The 19,766-nt window shown below is 33.6% G+C and overlaps 1 protein-coding gene across 11 annotated transcripts in view; it reads left to right on the top strand.

Annotated features, from left to right (window-relative positions):
- Nucleotides 1–19,766, top strand: part of LOC138705289 (DNA-directed RNA polymerase I subunit RPA1-like) — a 191,616-nt gene that overhangs the window by 85,269 nt on the left and 86,581 nt on the right. For 10 of the 11 annotated variants that reach the window (XM_069834140.1, XM_069834137.1, XM_069834144.1 and 7 more), the window contains 4 exons: nucleotides 628–696; nucleotides 3,981–4,122; nucleotides 12,515–12,655; nucleotides 13,298–13,444. In XM_069834140.1, the coding sequence (XP_069690241.1) occupies nucleotides 628–696; nucleotides 3,981–4,122; nucleotides 12,515–12,655; nucleotides 13,298–13,444 (499 nt within the window). The remainder of the gene's footprint in view (nucleotides 1–627; nucleotides 697–3,980; nucleotides 4,123–12,514; nucleotides 12,656–13,297; nucleotides 13,445–19,766) is intronic. The other variant, XM_069834147.1, reaches the window with a different exon arrangement.

Raw genomic sequence — 19,766 nt, 5'->3', positions numbered from 1 at the left:
GCCAGATGGTGCTGACCGCAGTTTCGCATCCTATTATATATTTGTCCATGGAACCTCGGGGTTCTCTAAAAGCCATCTAGTGGCTTGTTTTTATGTGTGTCTTCTGTCAAATGATTTTTTTTTCGGAGCTAATAATCATTGATGAAGAAAATTTAGAGTATCTGAATGTGTAGTCAACTGTCTTTCTGTTACAGTTGGTTAGTTTCTATATTCCATGCAGCTTCTGTTACAAGTTCATTTTAAAGGCTAGCTGGTACTGGAAATTTTGATTGTATTGTTATACTAATTGAGTAGTTATAGGTAGGTAAGAGCATCTTTTTGTACATTCAAGCAGGTAATTGTGTTTCTCGTGTGACTAATGATACAGTTGAACTTTTCCTTGGGTACACAGCCTGACTTCTTGTGTCAGTGGTTTCTCGTATTTACTTTCTCTGTAAGTTCCCTGATTCAGGGATTAAGATATTGATGAGAATGATTAGTGATATTTTTGGGTTGTTATAATCCTTTCAATCTAATGTAAACATCCTTATATGTTTTGATCGTGTGATATCAATAACGTTTTTACTTTTCATCCAGAAAAATAAATTTTGATTCCTCTTAGATTACATGATGGTGTTTTTGTTTCAGGAACCAAGCATCTAGTGGAATAAATAGGGGGAAGTTCGTTACAACTGTAATTCTACCAGATGAATCAAGGTACACATAAATGATAAGATTTAATTTTCTTCTGTTATCACTTTGTTTTTTTCCCTCCCAAATCTTAAACAGAGTAATATATCCTATGCTGGTGCTGAATTTTTATGTTTTTAAAATGTTCGAATCATTATTTTTGTGGCTGTACTTTCATATCGTCGCTTGAATGCAAGAACTAGGTAACTCGAAATTTGCGGTTTTTAGTTACCTCTTTTATAGCATAGCAAAAATCGCACAAAATGTAATCCAGGATCAAGGTAACTGATTGAACGATACCAGTGACATCTATTTTCCAATGTAACAAATAGGTAAAAGGAAACGAGACATATTCCTTAGTGCAATAAATAAGTAAATAGGTGATGTCACAAAATATGAAAAATCAAGTTACCTAGTTCTTGCATTCTTACTTACTTACAAATGGCTTTTAAGGAACCCGAAGGTTCATTGCCGCCCTCACATAAGCCCGCCAGCGGTCCCTATCCTGTGCAAGATTAATCCAGTCTCTATCATCATACCCCACCTCCCTCAAATCCATTTTAATATTATCCTCCCATCTACGTCTCGGCCTCCCTAAAGGTCTTTTTCCCTCCGGTCTCCCAACTAACACTCTATATGCATTTCTGGGTTCGCCCATACGTGCTACATGCCCTGCCCATCTCAAACGTCTGGATTTAATGTTCCTAATTATGTCAGGTGAAGAATACAATGCGTGCAGTTCTGCGTTGTGTAACTTTCTCTTGTGTAAGTTCTTGCATTCAGGCGACGATATTATATTATAGGATACTACGGACAGTTGTGATACATTTGAAATTACCGTAATTTCAGTAATTTTAGATTTTCTTGCTTTCATCAGTTTGCAAGGTCAAAAGGGATGGCTGCTTAGTCAGTTTCAAAATGTTTGACAATTTAGAAGTTCGTGTCGAGTTCTTTATGCAAAATAACTGTATTAAAGAAATTTAACATAATCCTCATTCTGTACAAAAAGACTCTGCATATCAACAAACATACCACAAAATCTTCTGGCTCCCCAACTTCTGATCGGTTCTATGTTTGTGCTGGAAAATGAGGCATGTATTTACACTGACTGACGACATGACATAATAGAAATTATTGTAAGCTAATAACTTAACATAAAGCATAGAATGCATGTGGAATTCTTACAAGAATGTATTAAATTATGAACGGGTATCCCCTGTTGACCTTATGACATTTTAGGCCTGAATTCCCAGCAACAACACAGCACATCACTGATACAGCATTATAATACAGTAACAGAAACTGATTGATTGGCCACCATTTCCATTACTCTGTTTGGGTTAGTGTTTTGAGTGATGATGCACCTTACACATCCTCTTTGTTATGTTATCATGTCTCACTGCAACAGTCCGTGATCGACCCCATTTACAAATCACATTCTTTCGTGACAGTCTTAATTAGTTTTCAAACTGCTTGAAATATCATGTTTCGTGTTTAAAAAAACAGCAAGTTTACCAACAGGTGTGTTTTCAGACAGGGAACTACAGTAAAACCTCGTTAATCCGGACTAATTGGTGGGGTGGGGTGGGGTAAGTTGACCAATTTAACGAAGGTCCAGATTAACTGAAATAACCTAAAAGAACAGTAGAAAGTGCATTAAAACTCCGTTTATAGCAAAAAACATGTTTATTATAGTGTATTTAAAGGGTATAGGCCTAAAGACACTATACAATACAGCAAAATGTAAAGCAATACATACAATGTAGTACATTATTGTAGTTCCACAGTTCTAATTTATAAAAGTAAGTTTTAAAACTTCAATTTTTTCAAACTTATCTGTTTTTTCCTATCTGGATTAAGCGAAGTTCGGATTAACGAGGTTTTACTGCAATTAATGTCGCGTTTTAGGTGCCATAAAGAGGCTCAATGTTCTGTAGCCACTAGGAAGGGCTACTGCAGACACGTGCTTGAAGCTTATATTTCAATACAGTAAGCTCCTCCTCGCAATACCATCCTACATTGGGTCAGAAAATGGCATTTAACACACTCAGTAAGAGACAAATATTGTGTTTCTCATTGGAGGAACATAACAACGTCTGAAAATACACAAAGTGTAATCTGTGCACGACATGCATTATCACTTTGACTAGCAGAGTGCAGTTTAAGGAGGAGTTGCATGGAGTTCTGTACGGTTAAACCAGACTAATCAGACATACTCGGTAAAACAGGATTGTCTGATAAAACACACTTTCATTTTTTTGGACTTGTCAACAGGCAGGATTTTCGTTAGAAAAGGAAATCTTCGTGAAGTGCAGAAGGTTCTCTTTCATTTTGTAGAAGTTACAGTTTGGTGTGGTTTAACATCATCTACCATTATTAGGCCTTACTTCCTTCGAGAATGAACACAGCAGAGCAGGGAGATGTGCTCCCGAAATTAATTACCAAAGAATGCAGAATAATATGTTCTGCATTATCCCATATTTCCTTCATTTTCACGAACGTGCTATGGGCTATTTTTCCAAGACAAATCATATCTCGATTTGGGAACATTGCATGCAAGGTCAATAAATGCACAATAAGTATCTTTACAAATCGGTTCTTTTTTCTTTTTCTTGTAGTGTAAATAAGTTATCAATGCACAAACGACCAAACCAGAAAACTGGTCTGTAGAACTTATATTGTTGATTTTAAACAAATTTTTATTGAAAATTATTGTATTTCATATGCATCATTTTTGGATAAGCCTACTCATGTGTACAGAATATGGACAAAGTTTGTCCTCAAATTCAGAAAAAATGATTGCACACAGTCAGATAGATGACATATCCAGAATTAATTTTTCGGTATCTCAGATGCTGGAAAAGAGATCAAATAAAATCTCGAAATCGATTTTTTGCTCACTGTACTCCGTATAATTAGAAAGTAAACTGTGTCAAATAATGATGGTGAAGAACTGAAGATTTATATTTAAAATGTTCTACTGTCCATTTGAGATAGTGATTTGGTTCGGTTTTACAATGCAAAGTAAGCATGCAGAAAAACTTATGAATAGTTGAATATAACTAGCATACAGATTAGAACTGTATGAACAGTGTAGTGATTATTGCTTCCTATAATAAATTCTACAGTTTTCAGGAACGAGAAAAATGAATATTTTTACTGTATTTTGTAATTTTCTAGGATTATTTTTTATGGGAAAATTGTACCATTCCTCGTGCCCCTCCCTGAGTAAACCTCTTGAGTTGGTCAGTGGTTGGAATATATTCAAGAATTAATTAATTTTTATGTAAATGGTGATTGTTTCATTTTAGAACACATTTACGCAAGCTGTGGCAGAATGAGAAGAATTTCATGTGTGCTCTGTTGCCAGTATTGGAATACTGCGATACACAGTACCCAACAGATGCCTTGTTCCTCACAGTCATTCCTGTTCCACCACCCAAAATGAGACCAGTAAGTAAAGAATTGTACTTGTGTCAGAAGAATTTTACTTAACCTCTTTCATAAAAATTGATAGCACCTTCTAACAGTAAGCTGCTCTTGGAAGTCATTTGCTGTTTGAATACTGTATTATATCGTTCTTAATTTTATGTAACCACCTATATCCACTGTACAGAGCATAATCTTTTCAGGAGTAAGGGAAAAGTAATTAAATATCAATAGGTCTACAGAAGAATATTATATAATTCGGTAGAAAACATTGGTGAATACGATGACTTCATCGAGGATCAGTGTAGGGCTATTGATATTTAATTACTTTTATGCTCGACCATGCCGAAATGTAGTAATTATACACCTAGTAGCAGTCCTTTAATGCATGTCATTAAAGTACACCTACTCATTAAAGTACAGGTCTTCAGCCAATGATAACTCAGCTTACATGTGTTCAGCCAATGACAAGTCATCTTTGTACCGTTATAAAACCGCAAGTATCGATTATTCTCGGATATGCAATCGAAAGATAATTACCGAATAGTCACGGAGGCTGGATATCCAATACTGTCGCAGAAGGTTATGTTCTGTTACTATAATAATTAGCGTTAATTGTAAATAATATTCAAGTAAATTCAATTTGTCATCTCGTTTTTCAATGTCGAATTCAATAATCAAGGTTATAATATTATAATATTATCAAGTTTAATGGGACTACATCAAGGTCAATGACATTATTGTTCCTTGGAAAAAATCAATACTTTCGCGTCTGCGCACATCTCACAATTCACGACCTAGAACAAGGTCACTTCCGATCTTGTCAGATACAAATAAAATGTATACATCTGAATACCGGTAATTTCAAGTTAGAAATATGGTCGAGCATAAAAAGTCATATGAAACTCGCCTATAATGGTAATTAAGAAGCTCGTATGAAAATTATGAAACTCGCTTGCGCTCGTTTCATAAATATCCATACTCGCTTCTTAATTACTATCATTATAGGCTCGTTGCATAATGTACTATTTCCTTCCTCCTGAAAAATTATGCTTTGCACTGTCACATGTTTTAATTTCTTAACAATTATTAGATTTATATCATAGTATGGAAGCACGCACAAAGAAAGTGGATTGTTTGCTGCCAATCAGTGTGAAAATTGCTTATGTTTTAGCAGTAGACATTGGATGTTCAGGCAAGTGCCTGTTTTATATGAACTAACGTTTTGAAAATCTAATATGTATGCATTATTTAAATATTAAGTACCCTAATGCCCCATTTCACGAAGCTTCAATAAATCAATCCAAATGAAATATTAACTAGTGAAAATTAAAATATAAACAATTCACTAAAATGCGAGCTGTTCACCAACCAGATTTTTCTTAACATTTAATGAATAGTAAGTAATGCTTCATTACAAATAAATAAGTGGGTTCAGTGAATATTTCATATGTACAAATATCACAACATTTTCATGATTTGAAAATTTGTAATTAATTTCTTTGATATGCCTGCGAGAATTCCACTACTGATCTGTCTACTTTTGGGCAACAGTTTCATACTAAAACCTTTAAAATCAAAATATTTTAATTGGTCAGCATTAAGGTTTGCTTCTTGAATAAGGAAGATATCTACATTATTATCTGGGAGTATATCGGCTAGTTCAGTCTTCTTAGCTGATGTTATGGCGTCAGCATTCCATTGTAAGATGTTTAGTTGATTCTGTACCATTAGAGTAGTCCCCGCCCGGAGATCCGATTGGGGGACTATTTTAGACTATAATCTAAATTTAACAGAAGAAATACTGAAATCAGAAGTAACACTGAAATAATGAAACAATTGTCTTTAGAGACAATTAATATTAGGTACCCTCCACAAAACTGGCTTCATTTATACACTGACAGATCCTTGATCTCCAGAGAACAAGGTGCCGGTGCAGGTGTTACGTGCTGTCTCTTCTCACTTTATAGATCTCTTGGATATGGAACAACAAGTTTTGATGGAGAAATCATTGCAAACGGTGAAAGTCTCAGGAATCTTCTATGCCACATCAATAAATTTAAGAATGCAGGTATATTGTCAGACTCCAAAGCAGGTATTCTATCAATAGTCTCTAGACACACACCTTCATCTCAAACAGCAGAAATAACTAAAATGCTCTCTCAATTTATATCACTGAATAAAAGAATTGTATTCCAATGGATACCATCCCGTTGTGGAATCCTGGGAAACGAGAATGCGGATGCTTTAGCAAAGAAGGGCAGCACTGCTACTTACAGACCTGTTACTAAATCTACGTATTACTCTGTGAAAAGATTTATTAAATCTACATACTTAGACTTCAACAAACAGAATTTGATAATACCATCTCAAGGGAAAAAATTGAACTCTCTGCATCATAATCCACAGTTAATTCCCTATTTACCACGAAAATCGTCTGTAGCTGCATTTAGATTGTCAGCAGGCCATGACTGTTTGGCCAAACACCTGCATAGAATTGGAATATATCAGTCCCCTAACTGCCTATTGTGCAACTCAAACCAAGAAATGGATTCGGAACACCTCAAAATCTGTGCTTCAGTGGTTGGCCATGATAATATCTTTGAAAAATATTGGAGTGCAAGAGGGCAAATGACTTTATTGTCAAACGCCTGGCATTAGAAAACAACAACAACATTTTCATGAAACCACAACCTACTATGTTGCAAATTGTTACCTGGTATATCATTCGCATATGAGCCAACAATGAAGCAACACAGTTATAAAATACAGAATATGGAGGAAAAAGTATTATTATTATTATTATTATTATTATTATTATTATTATTATTATTATTATTGATCTAATTGGATCTATAACTTATTCTTTTTCTGCTGCTATGTGTCTATTAATTTTATACTATATATTGGTTAGATCCAAGTTTGAATATGCATCTGTAATACGGAACTCCATTATTTCTACTGACTTGGATAAATTGGAGAATATCCTAAGAAAATTTATTTCTTTGTGTTCTTATAGATTTGTACCCAATTCCAATGATTATAAATATGAGATTAACTGCAAATATTGTAATTGTTATAGTTTGTCAGACATCAAGATCTTGATTATTTATTTTTTTGTAAAATCATTAAGGATGGTATTGATGTGAATCCTTCTTCAGCAATATCAGTCTTCATATTCCTGCTAAAATTTTTTGCAATAGAAATTCTAAATCTCTCTCTCCGGTCAGCAGTTGTATAAAATATGCTAATTTGCATGGATTAAACTTGGATCCATTTCATGTGTAGCATATACTTTTGGAGTTTTATGGCAGTTGTTATTAATTTATGTCTTTTATTTAGATATGTATTGTAGTATGGGTATTATTCTCATTATCTTTCTTATCATTCGTATTATATTCATATATAAGATTCCATCTTTCATTTTCAGTTTTCATATTTTAAATTGTCATTATTTTAATAATAATTATTCCTATGTACTTTTATTGTAATTTCTATCATTATTAATGTTCTTGTAATGATATTGTCATGTGCTGAACTGTTATTGGCCTCTGGCTGTTGTATAGCACATTAAATATTAGTAAATAAATAATTATTATTATTTTTATTTTTATTACTATTATTATTTTTATTGTTATTGTTATTATTATTCTTATTATTATTATTAATATGATTGTTATTATTATTTTTATTCTTATTGTTATTATTCTTATTGTTTTTATTATTATTATTATCATTATCATTATTATTATTACCATTATTATTACTATTATTATTATCATTACTATTATTATCATTATTACCATTATCATTATTTTTATCACTATTATCATTATTATAATTGAATCACCCCATGCAGAAAGGGCTTCAGTCCATTAGACATAGTTTTGAGAAAACTAAGAAAAACATTCTGTACACTGTATTCCTTTCAGCACAGAACTCTGAGCCTGACGCTTCACTTTCTATCTTTCAAGCAATGGACTGAATACCTTTCTGCACAGGCTGATGGAGCCACCCATAAAGATATGATTTCCATCGATATCTCGTTTTTTGAAATTTGTGACTGAAGCCCTTTCTGCATGGGGCGATTCAATTATATTATTATCATCATTATTATCATTATATTATCATTATTATAATTATTATCATCATTATTATCATTATCATCATCTCATTACTGCTGCTGCTGCTGTTGTAATTGTTGCATTCCTGATTCAGTGGTCGCATCATTTGAGGGAGGAATGATACATACATTAACTCAATATAGGTATAGATAATATTCTTGAAATGTATTGTCCAGAATGAAAAAAATTAGAGACTTATGGATTTACTGTAGTGTGAAGTACAGTTGCAGAGCTGAAAGAAAGTAGAAAAAGAAAGTAGAAACTTAATGCCTACATAATATGCTGTATTTATTTGATATATTCATTAAAGACATCAGCTCAAAGAATTTGAGTGACCATAAGGGTCCTGAATACAATAAACATATACAACATAATGTGATTTGAAACATTAAGAAAAAAGAAAGTTAATTGTTGAAGGGAAATATATAAGTGGATTAATTGAAATAGAGATGATGATGTAATATTTGAAGAGAATCCTTGATAATATTTATAAGGACAGACATTACATAATCAAAAGGAATGTGAAGTTCCTTAAGATAATTCCATGTGAATTTTGTGATTGAACCTCTACTGCCAAAGAGCAAACCAATGACGGACCATTGTTTAAGAGGGACATTGTACTTTTGAGAATGATAAGGCAGACAAGGTTCATATTATATAGACTTCTTCTCAATATCAACTTCGGCGGCCTGATTTAGGTTCCTTTCGAAATGGATAGTAGGGTCAAGAACCTGTGTGCGTAAATTTAATTCTAATAAATGGAAGTTACTATACCAATTAAGTTTTGTTATGTTTGAAACATTTGAAATGGGGATATGGAGGAGAATAGAACATGTGAAGTGGACAGACAGAATAAGAAATGAAGCTGTGTTGGAAAGAGTGGGTGAAGAAAGAATGATGCTGAAACTGATCAGGAAGAGGAAAAGGAATTGGTTAGGTCATTGGCTGAGAAAAAACAGCCTACTGAAGGATGCACTGGGAGGAATGGTGACTGGGAGAAGAGTTCTGGGCAGATGAAGATATCAGATTATAGACGACATTAAGATATGTGGATCATATGAGGAAATTAAGAGGAAGGCAGAAAATAGGAAAGATTGGAGAAAGCTGGGTTTGCAGTGAAAGACCTGCCCTTGGGCAGAACACTAAATGAATGACGTAGTTATAATAACCACTTTCATGTGTTAAATTAAAAATTAAGTTGTATGTTACCTAATTGACTAGTTTCAGCTTTGTCTCAGTCATTCTGATGATATTCTAACCTATGATCAGTTTCTTCTAAAATTTTGAGTACCGGTACCATGATCTTCATGTCCACACCTGTGGAGTAACGGTTAGCGTGTTTGGCCGCAAAACCAGGTGGCCCGGGTTCGATTCCAAGTCGGGGCAAGTTACCTGGTTGAGGTTTTTTTCCGGGGTTTTCCCTCAACCCAATATGAGCAAATGCTGGGTAACTTTCTGTGATGGACCCTGGGCTCATTTCATCGGCATTATCATCTTCATCTCATTCAGATGCTAAATAACCAAAGATGCTGATAAAATCATCAATTGCCTTTTTACTTATGCGGAACCCGAATCACGTAAAGTGAAGTGGGTAGGCATTGGATACATACATACATACATACAATTTCTATCACTAAACTGATGCGATAGCTTTACTGGTTCTTTAGGGCTAAAGATGCTTGGTGAGCTATAAAAATAATTTAATGAACCAATAAATAAATTAATGAATCACTAAAAACATAGTAAAGCTTGATGAAATCGGCTATAAGTGTTATATTCCCTATTTTTCCATTTTTGGCATAAATTGTTCATGGTCATCAATTGCCTTTTTTACTTTGTGTACTTATTTGGAAAACACTTGTTGATAAATTGGGAACACTCAGTTATTGTGAAGTTGTGAGGAAATAGAATTCTAGGATGACTCAGCTATAACCAGGGTGCGAATTAACGGGGGGGGGGGGATTTCCGCCCCTGTTGGAAAGTTATCTCCCTCTCATAAATTTATATTTACATCCCTGCCAGAGATAACTTCTATCCCCCGCCCCTCACAGAATATAATTGTTTTAATATGGAGTATACTTTATAAAGTACAGTATAAAGTAAGCAAAAAAATAATATTGATGTATTTATCATCACCGACAAGCTGACAACAATAAATAACTTAGGAATTACACATCTTATTTTAAACCCGCTCATAGGTATAATAATAATAATAATAATAATAATTATTATTATTATTATTATTATTATTATTATTATTATTATGATCAAGATACAAGACAAGCAACTCAGTGCGACCAAGCATTGAGCCATATAGAATGAGGATAATACTAATTTTATGTAGGATATTTTCTATCCCCCTCATTTGAAGTCTTAATTCGCACCCTGACTATAGTTGATGTCCATTTGGCTGCTTGCTTAATACCGGTAAGTTCCCCCCTGTTGATAGCAAAGAATCCAGTAAATTATGCCTTACAGGAAAAAAACCAAGGACAGGAATTAGTGTAAGGTAATTTTGGCTCTCAAATTTTCAATTTGATTTTAAACTTTCAAGCCAACCTACCACTTTTCAAGGAGCCACATAGCATTGAGTGTTTATGAGTGGTGGAACTTATTTTTCACTATATTCACCAATTTGAGAGAACAATCTGAAAAATATGTAGTTTTTCAATTTTATTTAGTAACAATCATTGCATCAACAGTGTGGAATAGTACACTATGCAACGCACCTATAATGATAGTAATTAAGACGCGAGTATGTTTATGAAACGAGCGTCTTAATTACCATTATAAGCAAGTTTCGTACGACTTTTTATACTCGACCATATTTCTAACTTGAAATTATTCATAAGTATTCATGTTATTCTTATCTGACTGGGGAGCAGAACTGACCTTGTGCAATATCTCGTAAATTGTGAGATGTGCGCAGACGTGAAAGTATTGATTTTTTCCGAGGAACAAGTGTCATTGACCTTGGTATAATCTAGAGAGTAAAATGAACATTAATCTTGATATAACCTTGAAATTGATTTGGACATTGAAAAACGAGATGACAAATTGAATTTATTTGAATATTATTTACGATTAACGCTAATTATTATAGTAACAGAACTTAACCTTCTGCGACAGTATTGGATTTCCAGCCTCCGTGACGTTTCACTAGTTGTCTTTCGATTGCATATCCGAGAATAATCGATACTTGCACTTTCATATTGCTACAATGGTGTTTTTTGATTGGTGGAACACCTGAACTTTAATGAATAGGTGTACTTTAATGAGGTCCATTAAAGGGCTGCTACCAGGTGTATAATTACTACATTTCGGCATGGTCGAGCGTAAAGAATTTTACGACATTTTGAATAGTGCACTCAAAACTTAAACTAGGCCTAAATTAAGGACAGAAAAAGCATTCAGATTGGTATTTCTAAGGAAATGTTATACACAATGTGATAAGCTCTTTTGATTGATTAATTTTTTTGCAATAGTAGTAATAATAATACCTTTAATTGTATATAAACATAATGAAGACCTATTTTAAGCAATGTTATTAGTCTATGAAACTTTCTAGAGTTAAAACGTTAAAACTGTTACAATTTTTTTAAAAGGTAATGTACCTTTATGACAGACAGGCCCCATTGCAACACCGGTGTGGTGTCATCATCAGTGTCCTGACACTGTTTTATTCAATTGTTAAAGTGAATGATAAAAACAATGAACATTGTTAGTATTTAAAATAGCACATTTAGAAATATAGGGATATGTACTACCTAATACATATGTTAACTTCATTAGAAAAGTGCCAGAACATTTTTAATAATCATATCTGATTTAAATAAAAAATAATTTATTTGATTTTCCACAGCTTACCAGCTTGTATTTGCTGCTTCAACAATAAAAAGTTCTTACTTGTTACTTTCAGCATGTTCCTCCTACAATAAAATTCAACCTATGGAAATAAAAATTAATTAGTTATTAATAGCTTTAAAATTCGCTGGCACTAATATTGTGTGCTGTAGAAGGTTGTAAAATTTTAATGCTTTTTTTTTTTTTTTTTTTTTTCCTTATTTGACATTTTTAAGTGAAACCTGTTTTTTTAGCATCTAAACATTCGATGTATAATTAACATAAGGCTGGACAAAACACAGTGTTCAGAAAATCTCAGGTTATTATTTTATATTCGTTTTTTGAAAGAAATTATATTAGCTGCTGTAATATGTATTGAAAAGCCTTTTTCCAGCAATGGTAGAGAGACATTTAAACAAAATATTGCTTAAATCCAATTTTGTGTCCAGGTGAATTTTATTAATGATAAGATAATAGAACATCCACAGAGTAAGACGCTCAAAGCCATTCTTCAAGATTCCATAATTGTCCAACATGTGATGAAGGCAGTGCGAGATGGCAACACAGAAAACTTAACAGGAGACGGACAGGTAAAAGCTCTTTTTTCTCCTTTTCTTTTGCTACTGTTTTTCTCTTTTTTTCTTTCCCTGCCTCCTTCCTCCTTCACTCAATTCCTTTTTCTATTCCTGCTGTTCCCTTCTTATTTTACTACCCTGTCTGCACCCAGCACCACCCCCACCGCCACGTTTGTTATGTGTCAAGTTTTTTTATACAATTTTTTTGGGGTCATGTACCATTGAGTTTATCCAAATGGCATTGACTGATCACAAACAATTCCAACATAGAAGCCACTTGGTAGCGGAATATTCACTTCGCATTCTGTTAGGCAGAGTTCTTCTGAATCTGATTTTCTCTATATCACACTTTAAAATTCATTTTTCGTAATTGATTAACTAGTGGAACTTACTCGTGTTTATTATGGAAGTCTGTGCAGCTTACAGCTGTTTCAGTGTATCATCACACCATCTTACACGAGTAAGTTCCACTAGTTAATCAATTACTTATATGCAGGTGTTAAAAGTAGTGTACGCAAGATTCAAAATGGATCATTTTTCGTATTTTTATATTGCACTTCTTCAGATATACAGTACATTTTATCGAATGTAATTGTAAATGCAGCCTTTTTTTTTTTGTATTGATATTCTGTTTGATTTGACTCAATACTTCATCAGAGCGTAGTGGAAGATCTCCGTGGCACCACCTTGGAAGAGAAGCTGCATTTTGCTTGGGATGTCTTGCAAATTGATGTGAATAATCTTATGGATAATGACATGGATAAGGCAGCAAATAGATTGAAAATTCCTCCTGGATTAAAACAGGTAAAACATTACAACAAATTTGCTTTTATTATGCTCACACCCACAATTCTGTGGTTCCAAGGCAAATATGTTAATTTTTGACGAAAATGATATTTTACGATATGTTGTGCATCCTGACGATAACTTTATTGTGACAGAAGATGGTATGCATATATCTATTATTTTTCTTTCTAACTCTTTGTTATGAAACACGATTGCAATGATTTCATGCAGTAGTTCAAACTTTAAATGCTCGCTCCTGAAGAACTGCAAGAAATGATACCTGCATCACATTTTGCCTTTGAGGCACAGAATTATTAATTAATTGACAAGAACTGTTACGACTCCATCAGTTCATTGCTGTTGCTGGCATATGTCATTTCATATTGTAAGTTGTTGTCATTTAGATTTTTTAGTTATTTTATCTTAATTGAAATCATATTTGTAATCCTTTCCTTGTAAGCCTCTTTTGCATGACACATTTCATTTTCTTTTGTTGTGGGGTGCTTTTATCATATGTTTGATTGCTTTATTTTAGATAGCACAGCTTATTGTTGATGTTAGTATTGTAAATTTAGTCATTTATTGTAGTTCTCCATTGACTAATAGAGTCTTTTAAGTATAAATATTTTCATTAACAAATAATTGACTTTGGTGATACAGTGCTCACTGGATTTGCACATAATCCAAGGTACATTGATTGAATATCAGTTGAGGACCATAGAGCTTTAGGCAGAAAAATTCTTTTAAGTGCGACTTGACTTCCATCAAAGGAAAAATAAATAAATTTGTTGTAAAAGTACGGAATGAAATGTATGTGAGCTCAGCAGCTGGGTTGCCTTCTTGCACCCCAATAGTGTGTTGTCAATTGTTGATAGCTGCTTCCTTCTGTCTTCTTCATGGCGGATATTGGAAGGGATATTCTTTATCCATTGTATGGTGCTGATTGGTTCTTTACATCGATGCAGTCAGGTGAATAGATGGATAGCCTTTGTAAATTTTTTGCAGGATAGATATGACCTGTATGTAACCTGAAGAAAGTCACTGCTTGTGATCTTCGGAAGTCTGGGTGGAAACTTGTTGCTTTATGGTGCCCTCCCACTGTTTTTCCACACTGTTGACATTTAGATGTTGCCTGATTTCTTATTTTATATAATTCTTATCAATTTGAAAGATACGTACGAAAGTTTAGCATTTGATAACTGACAGATTTCTGTTCCTTTTTAGCCTGTTCATTTCCATTGATCCCACAATGTGAAGCATCACCTTCCAGTGGGTTTTATTTCTCATATTAGGAGTCCCAGTGCTTCATCTTGCACTATTCTGTCCAGTTAATAATCTGCTGAGATGCAGTTAACAAAATCCCACAGTTGTACAGTGAGATGGATTTAATAAATGTTTTGTAGGTTACATTGAGTGTACTTCCGGAGCTACCCCACTTGATGCTCTCTAATCTTTTAAGCATTGTGGGTCTTATCTTTGCCTTGTCAGTGATAACTTTAACGTGCTGGTTGCAGCCGAGTTCTCTATCAAAATGGATATTTCATACTTATTACATTCTAGCCAATTTTTAGTGTGATCTCAGGTGGCTTGTTACAACATAGTGTTAACCCGTACACCCCAGTCGTGAACACCCAGGCAGATATTACGGAGCTCGTAACTATATATTCTGTAAGCCTGTACTTCTGAAACTTTCAGCACCTTTATTGGAATTGGTAAGGCAACAGTAACCGTGAACATTTTTGAAATCGGAATTCGCATACTCGAGATAACAGTTTAAGTGGGTAGGCTGGTTAAGGGTTAGAGTCTGGTAGTTGAAGGACTGTATTTACTTTTGTATTTAGATTGTTGAGGTGGTTTTGTGGTGATGAATTCCGCTCTCTGTATGTATGGAATTTCTTGAATTTTACTGGGAAAGTAATTTGCCAGCACGTTAAACAGAACAGTGCTTGAAACAGAGTTCTGGGATGAACCAATGTGGAATTGCCTGAATTTTGAGCGGTTTTCTCATACCTTATAGCAGAGAAACTTTGTATGAGAAAGTTGTAGTACTATTTCAACATTTGAATTGGAATCCTGTCTGCTTCAAATTGTTTGTTGTGTTCTCAAGAAGAAGAAATGGATATGAACCATTTAACACACTGTTCAACAAAATGGTAGCCTAATTACTGGGACGCAAATCTGTTTAAATGAAGAGCATTAGGTACCTACCAACAACAGAATTATTTCAAATTTAATAACAAGATTTACTCACAACAAAAAGACCTAGCCTTGGGAGACCCTCTATCAGGCTTACTGGCAGATATATTCTTACAGAATCTTGAAAAAATACATATTAGTTCTCTATCCAATAAATTCAATATTTCTACCTATGTTCGATATGTAGACGACACCCTTATAATATATGAAAATAACACGCACTTTACCGAATCCATTACCAACGAATATAATAAATTACGTCTGAACATAAAATTCACACATGACGCTGGTATAGATGACACACTAAACTTTTTGGATTTAAAAATGACATTGACTGCCCCTTATATAACGTTTGATATATACAGAAAACCCACATCAGCAACCCATTCAATAACAAGACCTCAAGTCTATAAAACTGAATATTAGATTTTCATTCCTTGCAGACAGTACACTCTTATATCCCTTTGCCAAAGGATTTTTTGAATTAAGGACATCAAATAGCTTGTCAAAGAACAAACAGAATTCTGCAGTTGCTTGTCCCCTGAAATTCTTTAGTTTTAAGTCTGAACATAGGAGTAGCAGAGCATTTCAAACAGATGCACCTGGCACTTGTACTGCTAATTTCAGTTTCATTTTTTGGTTTTTGAAATGGACGTGACACTTTGAAAGTTTATTTGCAATAGTAATGGTTTCATTTGTTTGTATTTGTTCTAATTTGTCTATAAACTTCCACTCAATAACATTGTCATTTAGAACTTTTAAAACTTTCATGTCGCCAAACAAATTCCTCATTAATTTAATCATATGACATGCATCTAACACCAGTTGTGTACCGTAGCCACCTATGTTGAAAGATGTGTCTAGGTCTTCTGAATTGAAATTGCAACCTAACTTGTTTCCCATAACAATATCATCACAGGTCGCTGAAACAACAGTTAGTTTGATGCTTTGCAAGCGACTTACTAAATTGGCTGTCAAAGCTGCTGTTAGACCTTTAATTAAAAAATAGCCCACAGGAATTTTCCAGGATGCATTAGTTCCTTGCCACTACCATTATTACAAAAACCTCTTTTGCCTCTTTCATTTCACTTTGACATACACCATTGCCTAAATCAACATAGCCTGTAAATGCACTACCATTCCATTCAATGCATTTTCGAGTAGACATCTCGTCAAAATTAAGTGCTACATAAAGAGGGTGAGATGAAAGTGCTACTCGATCTTCTAAAGCTAAGAAGGCTTCAGGTGTAAATCCAGGATTTTCATCTGTTGTGTTCCTCCAATTCCTTAGTGTGTTAACATAGGGTAGAGCCCTATTTAAGCATGTCAAACATATTCGTTTGCAGCTGGTGAATAGAAATTAAGTGTTAATACAAATTTTTTTTAAAGTATCTGAATGTTCTCCATTTTTTTTTTCGCCCCAGATCTCTTAATTAAATCAAACTTTCAGAAAAATTGTTCTGTAGAACCCCTTGTGTATGGTCATTAATTAGATTCTTTTTCTTTAGATCTTTGATAAAGGTTTTAAGGGTGGATATCACTTCACTTTGCCTGTCACATTTTCTCTTGCAGTTAATATTTTTCTTTTTCAATGCTCGTAACTGTTCATTCTTCTTTTCTAACATATTTTCAAGTGATTTAATACGTCTTCTAAGACTCGATAATGCTATAATTGTGCTCCATATATACATCATCATATGTTTAAAAGAATTACTGTCGGGATCAATTTATTTGTTTCATGTGGAATTGTTGCTTCCATTTTTCTTTTCAGAACTCTCCGAGATGCTTTTTCAATCTGCTAGAATAATATTATACTAAGTCTATTAAGAATTTATAAAAAGCGAAAATCATTTATTCATATTATAAAGCAAAGTTATTAAATTATAGATTAGAAATGTACATGTATGTATTTATTTACACTTCAAGTGGGCAAGCACCCGGTGGCAGTGGTATATACAATATTAACAATACACAATAAAATGATAACCAATACATAATAAAATTTACAATATACAATACAATTTTACAACACGTATACAATTTTACACACAATACAATAATAATACATAATACAATTTAACACAATAATAAAAAAACATAAAATAAAATACCTCATTTTACAATACAACCTACATAATTATCTATAGGTCCTACATAAGTTTCAATAGTCTTTCACTTTACTCTCATCTCATTCCCTGTAGTGGCACTATGACGCATTTCACTGACACTTTAGCACACATTTCACTGACACTATAGAACACATTTCATTGACGCTATAAATTATCACTGATCGGAACTGTTCACTGCACTGTAAAACCATAACTTCACTGACTCACCTCGCTTCACTGATACAACAGTTCAAATAAGTCAAATAATTACACCCTTATGCATACTTATAAACAGAACTACATTTAAACTAAACATTTCTAGTCTAAGGCCCTCTTACACGCTATTTTTAAATAATTTACAATTCAAACCAAGGAAGTAAACTCGTCAGCCTAGATAAATATATGTCACCTTAAAAAATTAAATGTTGAATGTCACCTTAATTTTAATTTTCACTTTATATACAACTTTTTAAATTATTCTTGAATCTCCTTAAGGTAGGTCATTCCAATCATTTATAGTTCTATTTAAAAATGAGAATTTACCTACATCCGTTTTCTGTAAGCTATTAATATAACAGTGTTCAGCAGTTTACCTTTTGTAGATGGCTTGGGAAGTTAAACAGAGACGGAACTACGTCATCTTTCAAAATTTAATTTCCTAAGGATATCCAGAAACAAGACTTCAAAATGGGCAGAACACAATTTGTGGTTCCGAGTTGGCACGAATTTATCCTGTTTAATTGTTGTCGGCCACTTAGCCAGAAAATCTATCTTATTTAATGGGAACCTGTGATTAATAGCATTAAGTTATAAGTTTAAACAAGTTTATTAGCGGTATTTTGAAAACCTAATATTGGAGAACAACACTTTTTTATGTTAGATATTCGTCTTCGTCTACAGATATTATTTCGGTACATCTCTAACTAGACTAAGCAAGCAAGAAAGAAGTTGTACAGTAATTATAGTATTGCACTTACTTCTGCAGAGAAATTCCAGATCCTTTCTTGTATGTGTATATACAATTAAACACTGCACACGAATTCACCATGGTGAATGGCATCAATCATTCAATTAAATTTGCACACGAATTCACCATGGTGAATGGCATCAATCATTCAATTAAATTTACTACTTAGGCATAGTACTTATTAAATAATAACAAACCTACACATTAGCAACGCGTATCTCTAACTTGTAGGAACACATTCATACTTCGAAGATATTACGCATTTTTGAAATACACTAATTTTATTATGAGAAACGACTGTTAATGTACTCCATCAATGCTAAAGACTAAACTTCCAATTAACTTTAACTTTAATGCACTATTAAAAGTAGACAACACAAATCAACACTCTATGGAAAGTAAACAACACAAATGAACACGTGAATCTCCATATGTTGATGCTTGACAAAGTGCTTCTGCCCCCAAAACATGATTTCGCACAAACCTGCGTGAGAGGTTTCAGATTTGTAATGACACCAGCAATTGTGTGTCTAGATACATAACTACAACGTCTTTGATCCAGATAAATAAAACATAAATTTCGCCATCCTTGGTGGTTTTGCGGTTACCATAGTAGTAGTTGGATCCAAGATTCGTAGGTTCTAATCCAGCCAAGGGCAATGGATTTTAAAAGGCAATAAAATCCTTAGTGCAGCTTCCTCCTAGAGGAAATGGACTATGTCATAGATTTACGTACAACATACAAGAAAATTCTTTCCCTAATACAGGGTTCTGGCAAAATTTATAGGCTATTTCTCTCTCAGTTGAACTTTAATGCTGAATAGCCTCTGGAATTGGAATTATCGTTAAGTAAAATGCTACTACTCCTGTTGCTGCTGCTAATATCTCCATCGATGATGACAGTTTTCATGGATGAATTTGCTATGTGAATGATGACTTTATGAAAGTGTCAGAAGTGCTCATTTGTGTCTGTTAGTCGGGCTTAGACAGTTAGCATTTATGGGACAGTCAAAAAACTGTTGACTATGCGGTGGCGAAATCAAGAGAGAAACTTCAATTTTTGTGTGTG

Source organism: Periplaneta americana, chromosome 8 (assembly GCF_040183065.1).
Source record: "Periplaneta americana isolate PAMFEO1 chromosome 8, P.americana_PAMFEO1_priV1, whole genome shotgun sequence".
Taxonomy (NCBI): Eukaryota; Metazoa; Arthropoda; class Insecta; order Blattodea; family Blattidae; genus Periplaneta; species Periplaneta americana.
This window is presented reverse-complemented; position numbering and strand designations above follow the sequence as displayed.